Consider the following 12,647-nt stretch of genomic DNA (forward strand, 5'->3'; position numbering starts at 1 on the left):
CCACGATGACAGTTAGAGGCTGAGGTGACAGTCCAGCCATCCCCAGAGCAGGGACCTCTCAGATGTCCTACATGGGTTCACGAGGCCATGGTCCCTGCTGGCCAAACTGGCCTTCTGGCCAGAAAGCCAGGTTAGACTGAGTAAGCCTTTGTTGCTAGTTTTGCCTTGCGACTCATATAAATATACAATTCAGTTATAAAAGTAAACAAAAATGAAAAACAAGGCAATCCCTAAAAATCCCAAACAAATTTTATATCACATTGGTGGCTTAATCACACAGAGAATAGTCTCACCTGAATTTTAAATACAAGGAAGTGGAGTATACACCCCTAATGGCACAAGTCATAAGGACAAAAGGAATCAGGCAGAAATATTAAACTGCGTTCATAATCCAATCTTTGGCAATAATACTGCTTTTATTAACTTTAAATTACAAAAATACAGTTTCAAATAAAGCATGTAAGGATGAAAACAAAAAATATTATGTTAATGCCATTAGGAATCAAGATTTCAGGATTAGAGAAAAATAGATACAAATATAAAATCAAAGAAGTTGAGAAAACTCTGGCATTCGAATCGGAGGTGTCAGTATAAACTCTTGGACTCACACTGTATTTTTCTCTTATAAGAATAAGTCTTGGGACTTCCCTGGTGGCCCAGTGGTAGAGAATCTGCCTTACAATTCAGGGAACCCATGTTCGATCCCTGATCTGGGAACTGGGATCCTACGTGCCGAGGAACAGCTGAGCCCACGCGCCATAACTACTGAGCTCGCGCGCCTCAGCTAGAGAGCCTGCGTGCTGCAAACTACAGAGCCACACGCCCTGGAGCCTGCGCGTCACAGCGAGAGAGAAGCCGGCACGCCACAGGAGCCTGCCTGCTGCAACGAGGGATCCACATACCTCAACAATGATCCCACGTGCTGCAACTAAGACCTGACGCAACCAAAAAGAAATAAAATAAATAAATAATAAATAAATCTTTAAAAAGAAAGAAAAGAATAGGTCTTTTCCTTTCTGCCCCCGGATGGTGGTAAGAGAGGACAGCTTGGGGCTGAGGCCCCCAGCACCCAGATTGTGCTCTCCACGCACCTCTCCCTGCTGTAAGGACCAGGGCTTTCTGGAGACGTGACCAAGTGCGGGGCTGGGCGGGACAGGAAGCGCCCTGAATGCTCTTCACGTGCAAGCAGGGTGTTCTCAGCACCCGGGGTCCCACCAAGTGGATGCGGCGCCAGCCTGAAAGGCCCCCACCCTGGCCCAAACTGGGGCATTTGGCATCAAATAGACCAATGGCAGCGATGGGCTACAAAATATCAAATGTTTTTAAAACTTTAAAGTCTCCCGTGGCCCTCGCAAGCTGTCAGGGCGCGGAGATTCTGCAGACGTCAAACAAAGGAAAGACAAGGAAAGAACAAACCAGCAGTGTGCCCTGGTTTCCTGCAGGAGTGGCGTGGCTCCGGGACAAAGCTGTTTAGAGGATTTCTAGCTGATCATTTCAGACGGAATGGCGGGAAGAGAAACTCACCCTTTGCTCGCGCCGTGGAGTATGGGGGAGGCCAGCGCTCCATGAGCGGCGCCGAAAGCCCCGGGTTGGGGGGCTGCTGTGTGGATGAGGCTGACCCCACCCGCATCGGGGCCCCCGAGAGACGCAGCAGGAGGGGGTCCCCACTGCCTGTTGACCCCAATCTGATCGGGACTCTAGACCCAGCCCCAGTTTTCGGGAAGTGCGGGGACAGAGGAGGGTTTGAAATCACACGAGGTGGCCACAGTGACCGAATCCAGAGCGGGGCTCCCGTGGGACGCAGGCCCAGCCGTTCACGGAACAGTCGCTCCCGGGACACATGGTAGTCACGGCTGCAAGTGACGTGGCGTCCCCAGTTTGACTGAAAATGTGCCACAGGGGGACACACGTGGGGTTCATTTTCCTAATAAAAGCATTAAGAAGTAGGAAAGAGTGGATAAAAGAAGGACATTAAGCAAAAGAAGTGGAAGGAAATAGGGCTTACTGATCAAACTCGGTGGTGGTCTGCCATCAGTCCAGGTTATAAATCTCGTTTCCCCACGATCCGTGGGTCAAGAGCCGCAGTGGGTGTGGACGACCCAGACCCCGGGGCCCTGGGTGGCTGCAAACTCCCTTCTGGAGGGGTCGCCTGTTGAGGGACGGGGTGTCCAGGGGCCCCTGCAGGAACGCCAGCATCTTCAGACCCGAGACACCACCGCGTCGGCCTCCTGGGAGGCTTGGAGCGGGAGTAACGCAGAGCAGCGGTGAAGGCCCCGCGTGCAGGGCCAGAGGGTCGCTCTCCAAACTGCTCACTTCCCCTCCTCTGTGTGACCTTGGGCAAGATCACGACCTTGCTGGGCCTCAAAGTCCTCATCTGTAAAACGGGGGTTTGAGGAGTGAATGGGGGTTTTGCCCGGCACACAGCACCGGGTCTGTGGTCGCTTGAGCCCAATTCCATGGACTCTGCCGTGTGAACCTGGGGTCCAGCAGCCAGGGCCACGTGTCTCAGACAGACAGACTGCCTGGGTCACCAGCAAGCCCTGGAGTCAGCCCTGCCCGCCCCACACCCAGGTTTCCACGCCACGTACTGCGAACACGGGGGAGATGGGTACCCCGAACGGCCCTGGGATAATCCCCATGTCTGCTCTGACTGGGGCTGGGAGGGGTCTGGGGTCCCGCATCCCCGAGCGTCAGGGACCACCGATCAGCGAGACTGACCAGGTCTTAACACCAGCAACAGGACCGACTCGCAACCCTCGGAGGTTCTTGGTCCGGAAGGCCCCTCCCACCCTCTGGGAGCAGGGCAGGCTGTGGTTCCCTGATGCATCCCCCATCCAATCGCACACCCCACTCTGCAGAGGAAGTGCTTTTCTGCACCTCCTGGGGGCTTACGGGGCAGCGTTCCGCGTGGCTGTTAGCAGTGAGATCCGCGGCGTATGTGCGCGTGTGTGTGGTGTGTGGTGTGCATGTGTGCTGGTCTGTGTGTGTGCGCATCACTCTGGAACCCTCCAGGATGCCGGGACTCAGCATCTCCTCTAAAAAGCCCGGGGCACGTGCAGCCCTAGAGAAGGGAGGACAGGCGGGCTTTCCTGTCTCTCTGGGCCAGTGAGGCAGACACGACCTGCTTGAGGAAAACTCTAGAGGTTCTGTCTGTGCTCATTTACACATCACTGAAGTGAGTGGCCCGGAATTTTAAATGTACGTGAACACATGCTCATGCTATACACATGTACATGTGCGCATAGCACATACGTGCACACACGCACACCTGCACACGCTGTACACGCGTACGTGTGCACTCACAGACACAGCGCGGGGCCCGACGCCGGCCTGCCCACCTGCACTGGGCCGGAAGCGACCTCGGGAGCCGGAGCCCTCGCCCTTCCCGCACGCTCCCCGGGCTCAGGACAGCCAGGCAGGTTTCTGCCACATCGGGTCCAGTGGGGCCACTGCCACTCCCTCCTGGCCCTGACCTGTGTCCCTCCAGGGAGGGCCCTGCCTTGCACCGGGCACGGGGCTGCCCTCCAGGTGGAAGTGGCACCTCCCTCAGTCCCCGGTGGCTTCCCCCGGGTGGCCCTGCTATAGGGTAGAAGCTCTGCTGTGTTTGGGGAGCAACAAAGCTGGGACTGTGGGTGTGAGGCTGGGGAAGGGGGGCCAGAGGACAGAGGGGAAATTCAGGGGAGCAGCCGGGGCCTGGCCAGTCCCCCAGTTCTCGAAGGCTCTGGCCACTCTGCACCCCCTCCAGTCAAAAGAAAAGTTGGTCTCAAGGATTTCCAGGTCACAATCCCGAACCTCGACACCCACAGCAGAGCACCATACCACGCCTCCATCCCCAGATGGCATCCTCGACTGTTGCCCACTTCCCGGGTCTGGGGACACTCGGCTCCTCCAGGCAGGACCTCTACAATCAGGCCAAGGTGCACCTGTGGGGCGGTGACTCACCCTGAGACAGCTCAGTGGAGCAGCGCTGAGTGCCTGCTGTATGCAGATGGATGTTACGGGATACCTCAGGCTGGAGGTCCCCAGACCCTCATCCTGTGGGGAGAGACACACAGCAGGGTCCCGGCGGGGAAAATGTTGCCATCCCCCCTCCCTCCTCACACCTCCCAGGACACTGATGAAAGCACCAGCTGGAGAGAACCTCGCCTGGGTACCAATAAACAGGGAATTTTGCTAGAAAACTCACGGGATTGAAGAGCAGGGTTTTATCAGACAAGGGGCGACTGGAAGTCAGAAGCCGGAGTAGGGACCTCAGGTGCAGAGCCCGGTGTCGTAAGGGGCTGGTGGCTGGGTAGACACAAGGGGTGAGCTGGCACAGAGGAAGGGCACACAGACAGACCCCAGGGGGAGGACTGCCTGGAGGTGGTGAGCCTGGACGGACGATTGTCCCGGAGGGGCCATCCTCCCCTGGGCATCTGTGGCTCTTCTCTGGCTGCACGAACTCTGGGCTCCAGTGAACAAGAAGCTGCCAGGACGAACTGGGGAGCCGAGAGGTCCCTGGAGAGGTGAGAAAGGGGCTTCCAGACTCTGGGAGTTGTGAGGACCAGGGCTGGGCGGCAGCAGGTGGGGGTCCAGACAAGGTCTCCCTCCACCCCAGGAAGGCAGCTGCTGAGAAATAAGAGAAACCCAGCAAACTTCTCTGAGTGACGGTGAAAGACCCCCAGCCTGGCGTGTGGGGTCCTGAAGCTCGTGCTGGGCCAGCGATCAGCTCACACTTGGTGTCTCCTGAGCAGTTTGGACCTGCGGCCAGCAGACACCTGACCTCCCCGTCTGCCACCTGCCTGCCTGAGGTGCTGGGGGCGTGGGAGGGGGTCCTTACTCCCTTCCCTGGCCCAGGAGGCTGAGTGGGGAGCCCTGCCTTGGGGGTGCATTGGGTCTGTGTGCCAGCCAGCTCACCCCTGCGCCCACCCCCACAGGTGCCCTGGGGTTAACCTGGGCCCATGGTTTCTGGGGAAAGAAGGGTCCAGATGGAGTGTACGTGGCCCACCCTTCCTGTGGGGGCAGGAGGGCTTATCTGCCCCTCCCAGGACCACTTCCTTCCTCCCACAAGGTGACCCCCGGGGGCACAGCCCTGGAACGCTGGACCAGCTGACCGCAGCCAACCTCCTCTTTCCATACATCGGGAGGCTCACACCCAGCCCACTCAGCAACATCTGGGACCCATTTCCTCCTGGTGTGGCCTGGGCCGTGGCCAGCTGGCTGGCCTGGGGCAGCCCCCAGCCATCAGTCAGCCCCGCGCCCTCTGCACAGACACCACCTGAGGCCAGGCCCTGCCTTCTCTCCAAAGTGGCCATATGCACGCTGGGGGTCTGTGGGCCTTGAGGAGGATACGCCAGAAATAAAAATGTCAGAAACCGAGGGAGAGGAGGCCAGACCCCAGAGCAGGACCAGCCGTCCCGACCCAACACCCGGGCCCTGCCGTCCTGCCCTCGGTCCCCTCAGGCTCTGCCCTCGGCTGGGCTCTCCCACCAGCCCCTCTCACAGGCTTCCTCTGGCTCTCAGCTTCACAGCTCTGTCCTGGTGCCCAGAAGTCACCTCTGCAGCAGCATCACACTCCTGCCCGCGGGGCCCATCCCCAGCTGCGGTGGGTGAGCCACTGCCTGTCTAGGTGCCCACAGCCAGGGTGGCAGGGACCCATCACCTGACCTCAGCAGTCCATGGGAAAGTCACCTCTAGGACGGGTGGGGGCCAGGCAGCGGCAGCTGAGGCCTCAGGGTGGGGTGGGGGCACCATAAGGGGAAGGCCACTTGCCCAGCCTCCTGGGTTTCCCCAGCAGGTCCCATCACTGCACTGGACCCAGTTTCTTCACCTATGTCATGTATACACAGAGTCATGTGGTTTCCCCACATAGACATACCAACATGTATACAGGTACACACATATACATGCTGTCATGGGCTGAATTGTGTCCCCCACCAGTTTACATATTAAATTCCTGGCCCCCAATATCTCAGAATGTGACCTTATTTGGAGATAGAGGCTCTATAGGGTGTCTTAGCTTGGGCAGCTGTAACAAACACCACAAATGGGGGGCTTAAACAACACACATTTATTCTCTCACAGTCCTGGAGACTTAAGTCTGAGATCTAGGTGTCATGCGGCAGGTTTCTGCTGAGACCTCCCTCCTGGGTGTGTAGACGGCCGTCTCCTCCCCGTGTTCTCACATGGTTGTCTCTCTGTGTGTGTCTGTGTCCTCATCTCCTCTTCTCATAAGGATGCCATTCATATGGGATCAGGACCCACCCCCAGTGAAATTATTTTACCTTAATTACCTCCTTAAAGACGCTGTCTCCAAATAAGGTCACATTCTGAGGTGCTAGGGGGTCAGGACTTCCACATATGAATTGGGGGTGGACAAAATTCAGCCCATAACACAGATAATCAATTTAAGATGAGATCATGAGGGTTGACCCTAAACCAATATGACTCTGTCCTTATAAAAAGGGGAAATTTGGACAGAGACATGCAACTGGGAGAATGCCATGTGGAGACGAAGGCAGAGACCAAGGTGACGTTTCCACAAGCCAAGAAAACCCAAGGATTTTCTAGAAGCTACAAGAGAGGCCTGGAACAGATTCTCCCTCGGAGACCCCAGAAGGAAGCAACCCTACTGACACCTTGATCTTAGACTTCTGACCTCCAGAACTGTGGCAGAATAAATTTCTGTCATTAAAGCTGTCATTTGTAGTACTTTGTTACAGCAGCTCTAGCAAACTGATACAAAAACGTGAGCACATACATGCACATGTGCACACATGCAGGTGCACATGTACACATGCACAGGTATGCATATACATATAGGTACACGCATGTGCATACACAGAGGTACGCATGTCGGAACGTATAGAAAGCAGCCAAAGAAGTGCTTCAAGGGAAATTCATAGCTTTAAATGTTTACGTTAGATATAAACAAACAAAAAGGCTTAATTATCTAAGTTTTCACCATAAGGAGCTAGAAAAAGACAAGCAAATTAAAATACAAAAAAATAAAAGAATAATAAAAATAATAAGAGGAAGTAATGAACTAGAAAACAAACAGAAAAAATTAACAAAGCAAAAATTGATTTTTTGAAAATTGCAAAAACTGATAACTCTACAGTAAGACTTAAAAAAAACAGAGGAGAGAGAAATCAAGGATTAGAGGAGGGATATCAATACAGATCCTTCAAATAATAAAAAGAGAATGAATAAATGTTATGAACAACTTTATGTCAATAAATTCAACTTAGGTGACACAAATTCTGGAAAAACACAACTTACGAAAACTAACGCAAAATGAAATAGAAAATCTGAACAGACTTATGATTACCTTTAAAAATTGAATTCATCGTCAAAACTGTTTCTACAAAGAAAACCGTATGCCCAGATGGCTTCACTGTGAGTTTTATCAAAGATTTAGGGAGGAAATATTATGAATCTTACACAGAATCACTCAGAAAATAGAAGAGGAAACAATTCCCAACTCATTTCATGAGGCTGGCGTAACCCTGATCCCACACCTGACACAAAACATTGTAAGAAAAGAAAGTTAGAGATTAATAACATTCATGAACATAAATACAAAATACAACACCTAACAAAATATTAGTAAATTAAATCCAGTGATGCATGTAAAATGAAAACACATAGTGTAGCCCAAATTTGCAAGATTTGTTTAATACTTAAAAATCAATCAATGTAATTCGCCATATGAGTAGAATAAAAAAATGAAATATATAATCATCAATAAATGCAGAAAAGTCATTCAACAAAAATTTAACACTTGGCTTCCCTGGTGGTGCAGTGGTTAAGAATCCGCCTGCCAGTGCAGGGAACACAGGTTTGAGCCCTGGTCCGGGAAGATCCCACATGCCGCAGAGCAACTAAGCCCGTGCCCCACAACTACTGAGCCTGCGCTCGAGAGCCCGCGAGCCACAACTACTGAGCCCGCGAGCCACAACTACTGAAGCCCGCATGCCTAGAGCCTGTGAACTGCAACAAGAGAAGCCACTGCAATGAGAAGCCCACGCACCGCAATGAAGAGTAGCCCCCCCTTGCCTCAACTAGAGAGAAAGCCTGTGCACAGCAATGAAGACCCAACACAGCCAAAAATAAATTAATAAAATAAATAAATTTAAAAAAAATTAACACCTATTTATGATAAAAGCTCTATATAGACTAAGAATAAAGTGGAACTTTCTCACCTGATATGGCACCTCCATGAAATACCTACAGCTAAAATCCCATTTCCTGGTGAAGTACAGAATGTTGACCCCAGAAGTCTGGGAACAGGCAAGGCTGAGTGCTCTGACCACGCTATTCAACATTGTACTGGAAATTACAGCCAATGCAATAAGGGAGGCTGAGAGATCAGAGGCACACAATTTGGAAAGTGTGTCTGTTACTGAGGGACCATCTTCCACCCAACCCCCCCGCCTCTGCTCTCACCTTGGGGTTGAGAGGCTGAGACTCTGCAAACAACAATTCCCCTTTGCCCACCGGCTCTCACCTTACATTCAGCCAACAGCAGATGCCAGAGAGAGGCAGGAAGGGCCCAGCACCTGGAGGAGAGGTGACAACCGAGTTTAGTGTGAGCTCCCGGACATTACCCCCGAGGGGAAGGAACACTGTTGGAACTTTGGCAAAAGCTGAACAGGGACTGTTGGTCATGTGATTGTGTTATATTATCCGACAGTTGCACTGAGGATCTGTAGGGGAAAGTCCATGCTCCCAGGAGACGCACACCGAGGTCGTCACAGGCGAAGGGACATGGGGTCTCCCTCTTACTTTCCGTTGGTTCTAAAAGCACTTCAGAGAGAGTGTGAGTGTTGAAGGAAATGGGATAAAATATAAGAAATCAGTAAGTCAGAGTTAAGCTACACAGAAAGTCCCTTCTTTGTTCTTGCAACTTTTCTTGAGTTTTCTTTGTTTGAAATTATTTCAAAATAAACACTAAAAAAAACAACAAAGAAGAGCAGTTAAATCAGGGACAAAACCTGTCTCTCTCAAGGAGGCGGCCATATGCGCACAAGCACAGCAAGCAAGGCCCCGGCTCCGTGCTTATGAGGCTGTTTTGCTGTCGAACGAGCTGAAGCTGCACATTTCAAAGCTGACCTTAGGTCCCTGCAGCTGCATTTTTTTCCAATCAGATGTTCTTTCACAGAGAAAGAATGTCCAGTTCCTCGCGTTTGGTCTCCCTGTTAATGATGCTTTCCGGGTGCACACACACTTCTCTAGGGAGAGTTCAGATCTCTCGCCCACTGGACGCAGGTACCGGGCACTTGCCGGGCACAGAGTGTGTCATGGGAGACATGGGTGAGCTCCCCGTCCTTGTGGCGCTATGGGCGGTGGGTAGAGAGTCCCAGCTTATTTCCTGTCAAATATGGAAAGAATAGTCAAATTGCCCGGTATCTTGCAGTTTTGAAAATTTTCAATCCATCATGTAAACAACAGCATGGGTGTAAATGAAACCCATATGTAACAGTCACGAACACAGACCATCCCGGCTGAGTGGGGAAGCTGGCCTGAGCTCCTCGAGGTTCTGTGGCTGTTCTCCCGAGCCCCGTCCCCAGGCGGGAGGGCCCCCGTGGCAGCCGAGGACCGGCCCAGGACCCCAGGAGGGGTTCCGCCAACAAATGTCACCCGACGGGTGAGGCCTCAGAGCAGGGAGACGGCCTTCCCTGAGGGTCAGTACGCAGACCCGCCAAGGCCTGCCTCTCGTCCAGCCCGTCTCCCTGCTGAGTGTCGTGGGTGGCCTCCTCCTGCCAGCAGATCTGACCAGGGGTGACCAAAACTGTCCCGGGGCCACTTCCACACCACCCTTGAGTGAGGCAACGACCTGATTAACATCCATTTCCAGGACTGAGATGGGCGCTCGGATCAGAGCCGGAATCCCCGGGTCCCGCCCTTTCTCCATTCACCAGACTCCTCAGCGCAAGACAGGGCTGGACCGGCCGTGGGCACAGAACCGGACGAGAGCTTCGTGGCAGGGGAGGGAGTGGGTCAGCTCACCACTAACCTGTGTTTAATTCCAGTAGGTACAGGTTATACTGCTAATGCAGTGCTCACAGCGACCCCGTCATAGGCGCTACCGTCATCCCCGTCAGGTTGGGAAGCTCAGAGCCTGGATTTGAAGCCCTGATTCACCAGGCGTCCAGCTGCCCAAAGGACCAGTCTAGGAGAGAATGTCAGGGGTCCTGACCAAGGGGACCTGGGGCAGTGCAGGGACGAGGATCTGAAGGGCTGGTGGGTCCTGCAGCAGGGTCTGTGTGTGCAGAGGCCCTGAGGGGACGGGGCCAGCTCTGCAGACCCTGGGAAGGCGTGAGGTCTGGGTGAAGATGGCAGGGGCTGTGCTCAGAGGTGGCCTGGCACCCGGGGCCAAACCCGCAGGCAGTGCACGCCCCAGGGAAGGGCCCTCCTCAGCTGCGGTCAAGCCTGGTCGTCCCCTGCCGCGCCCGCTCTGCCCTGAGTCCTGCAGAGGTCGCACCCCACCTGCCCTCACACCAGTCAGAAAAGGTACGGGAACAAACAGACCCTCCTCACCAGGCCATTAGGAACAGGCAATTCACAGAGTGTGGGGTCCGATAGAAGGGGACTTTTAAACTGTACCATGAGCTTTACAAGATTCCAGCCGTGGAGCCCTTGTCCACTTGGGGGTGGGTGATGCTGGAAAGTTCACCGGCTTCAGCCACATTTACGGAGCCCCTCAGGGGGGTGGGGGCGGCCCGCGGAGACCTGGGACACGGGTCGGCCCTGCCCGGCTTCCTGGGCCCCCACGGCTACGTCCTCGTGACTGACAAGGGAACAAGAACGGAGCGATGGCCCTGCTTGGGATAGAAGGTGAACGGGGGGCCACTTTGGATGGGGTCAGAGGCCCCTCTGGGGAGGGGACATTCCCAGAAGACCCAGAGGGACAGCCGCCCTGGGGCCTCCAATGATCCAGCACCGACCTCCCCTGCAGAGGGGATGGTGGAAACTAAGGAGTCCACACGGGCCTGCCTCTGCCCGAGCCCTCCCAACCTTGGCCTTGGTGACTCCCGGCCCCGCAGGCTGGGGCACAGGTCCCGGGCCACCTCCTCCCTGAAGCCGCCCTGCCTGATCGCCCGCTGCCCCTGGTACTGGCATTTACCCCACCGTCACCTTTAAACCTTGACTCATCCAGCGCTGTGTACCCCCACCCCGACCCCACGGGGGCCGGAGAGCAGGATGGGTCTGCCGCCCCTTGGGAGCAGGGGGAGGGGTTGGGCGGCACCAGAGCCCCTTCTGGGAGAAGCCACCTGACCACCGGCCCAGCTGAGGGGCCCGCCCGCTGCTCCTGGAGCAGGTGGCCCCTCCCACCCTGCAGGACCCTGAAGACGTAGCCCAGGCTCTTGGCCATTTGAACGGAGTGGCAGGCGGGGGCAGCGAGAGGGGAAACTGTGTCGCTGGGTCGGCGTGTGGGGTCTTAGTTTCTGCAGAGCAGCTCAGAGGTGTGCGTCAGGTTGCCGCGTGTATCCCTTGAGGAGCCACTAGGACTCGCTCTATCGCTGACTATGGTTGAAGCCATCATTGCTGCTCTGGGTTGACTGCTTCTCCTTTGCTTCTGGTTCCCTTACTTCTCTAATTAGTAACTGCTTGAGTCTGCTCTCTGGAACTCCGGGAAGGCCTAGGAGACTAAAGCTTTTTTACAAACGAGAAATGGGGAACACGGAGGGGTTTTTGTACCCAGGGGGGCCCTGCAGTGCCCTGCTGGGCTTCAGCAGCCGCCCCTGGGACCCCCCGTCCTGCGCTCCTGACAGGCCCCCACCGGGCAGGCTTCAGGAGGCGCGAGGCGACCACCAGGCGTCCCTACCTGCCCGGGATGGGTGCAGCCCAGTGGGCGTGAGGGTGGTGGGTTGGCTCTAGGGTCCTGCTCGGAGGGATTCGTGTGATGCCCCGCTGTGCGGGCCCCCCAGGAATCCTCACGCATTTCGGGGGGCGGAGCTGCAGAAACACCCTGGGCCGGGCTCTCTGAGAGGCAGAGTGGGGGGAGGGAGAGCTGGGGTGACTGCGCCCAGGACCAGAGGTCACAGGAATAGCCTCCGGCACTGCCAGGGCCAGAGCACAAGGCCCTGGGCAGCTGGAGGGCGATGACCACAGAGAGAACAAGTCCTGCTAAATCACAGAGCTGCCTGTGGGTAAATCTGTAGAGTTTTCCTCCTTAACGTTCCCTTGAACTTATTTTCCTCAAAAACTCTGATTTTGGACTGAAGGAAATCAGAACATGCCACCCCAAAATGTGCCACTTAGGCGTGAAGATTATTTTGAGCTGAAGGTGGTTAAGAAGCAACAAGCACAGCGGGGGGGTCTCTGCCCTCGTCCTTTCTTCCCTTTTATAAAGATAGTTTCTTCACGCAAAGGTGTCTTCAGGAGATCATTCTTGGGCTTGAGTCTGTATAACAGACCTCACTAAACAACCCATGTTTCCATAGTTTCCTAGTCACCTTTCCACAACTTACCCCCACAGCCCACAGCCCACAACCCCCCGCCCCCCACCCCCGTCTCTTCTCCAGGAGGGCTGCCCTTTGTTAAAATGACTGTATAACCACCACCCTCCACCCTGCCTCTTTGCAGTTTTCTTTTCTGTGATGCAACCCCACCCCCATGTACATGGGAAATAAACCTTTTCCTCTGTTAATCTGGCTTTTCTC

General features: G+C 54.6%; 1 protein-coding gene across 1 annotated transcript; it reads right to left on the bottom strand.

Annotated features, from left to right (window-relative positions):
- Nucleotides 1-1,027: 1,027 nt before the first annotated feature.
- Nucleotides 1,028-11,356, bottom strand: LOC116752728. Its single transcript, XM_032629464.1, has 5 exons — nucleotides 11,119-11,356; nucleotides 5,119-5,317; nucleotides 4,187-4,898; nucleotides 3,943-4,035; nucleotides 1,028-2,374 (listed from the first exon to the last, which is right to left on the bottom strand). Exons 1-5 carry the CDS (start codon nucleotides 11,354-11,356, stop codon nucleotides 2,042-2,044), a joined length of 1,575 nt encoding a protein of 524 aa, XP_032485355.1. The 3' UTR covers nucleotides 1,028-2,041.
- Between the last annotated feature and the right edge of the window lie 1,291 nt (nucleotides 11,357-12,647).

This window comes from Phocoena sinus, chromosome 4, assembly GCF_008692025.1.
Source record: "Phocoena sinus isolate mPhoSin1 chromosome 4, mPhoSin1.pri, whole genome shotgun sequence".
In the NCBI taxonomy this organism is placed as follows: Eukaryota; Metazoa; Chordata; class Mammalia; order Artiodactyla; family Phocoenidae; genus Phocoena; species Phocoena sinus.

What these genes read in the sequence shown, in the direction of transcription:
- LOC116752728 (XM_032629464.1), bottom strand. Translation starts at nt 11,356, where the DNA reads ATGGCCAAGAGCCTGGGCTACGTCTTCAGGGTCCTGCAGGGTGGGAGG. An exon ending in CTGGGTGTGAGCCTCCCGAT is followed by an intron (nt 4,899 to 5,118) that starts GTATGGAAAGAG and finishes GGGTGGGCGCAG; the next exon opens with GGGTGAGCTGGCTGGCACAC. An exon ending in CTCCACTGAGCTGTCTCAGG is followed by an intron (nt 2,375 to 3,942) that starts GTGAGTCACCGC and finishes CCCGTTTTACAG; the next exon opens with ATGAGGACTTTGAGGCCCAG.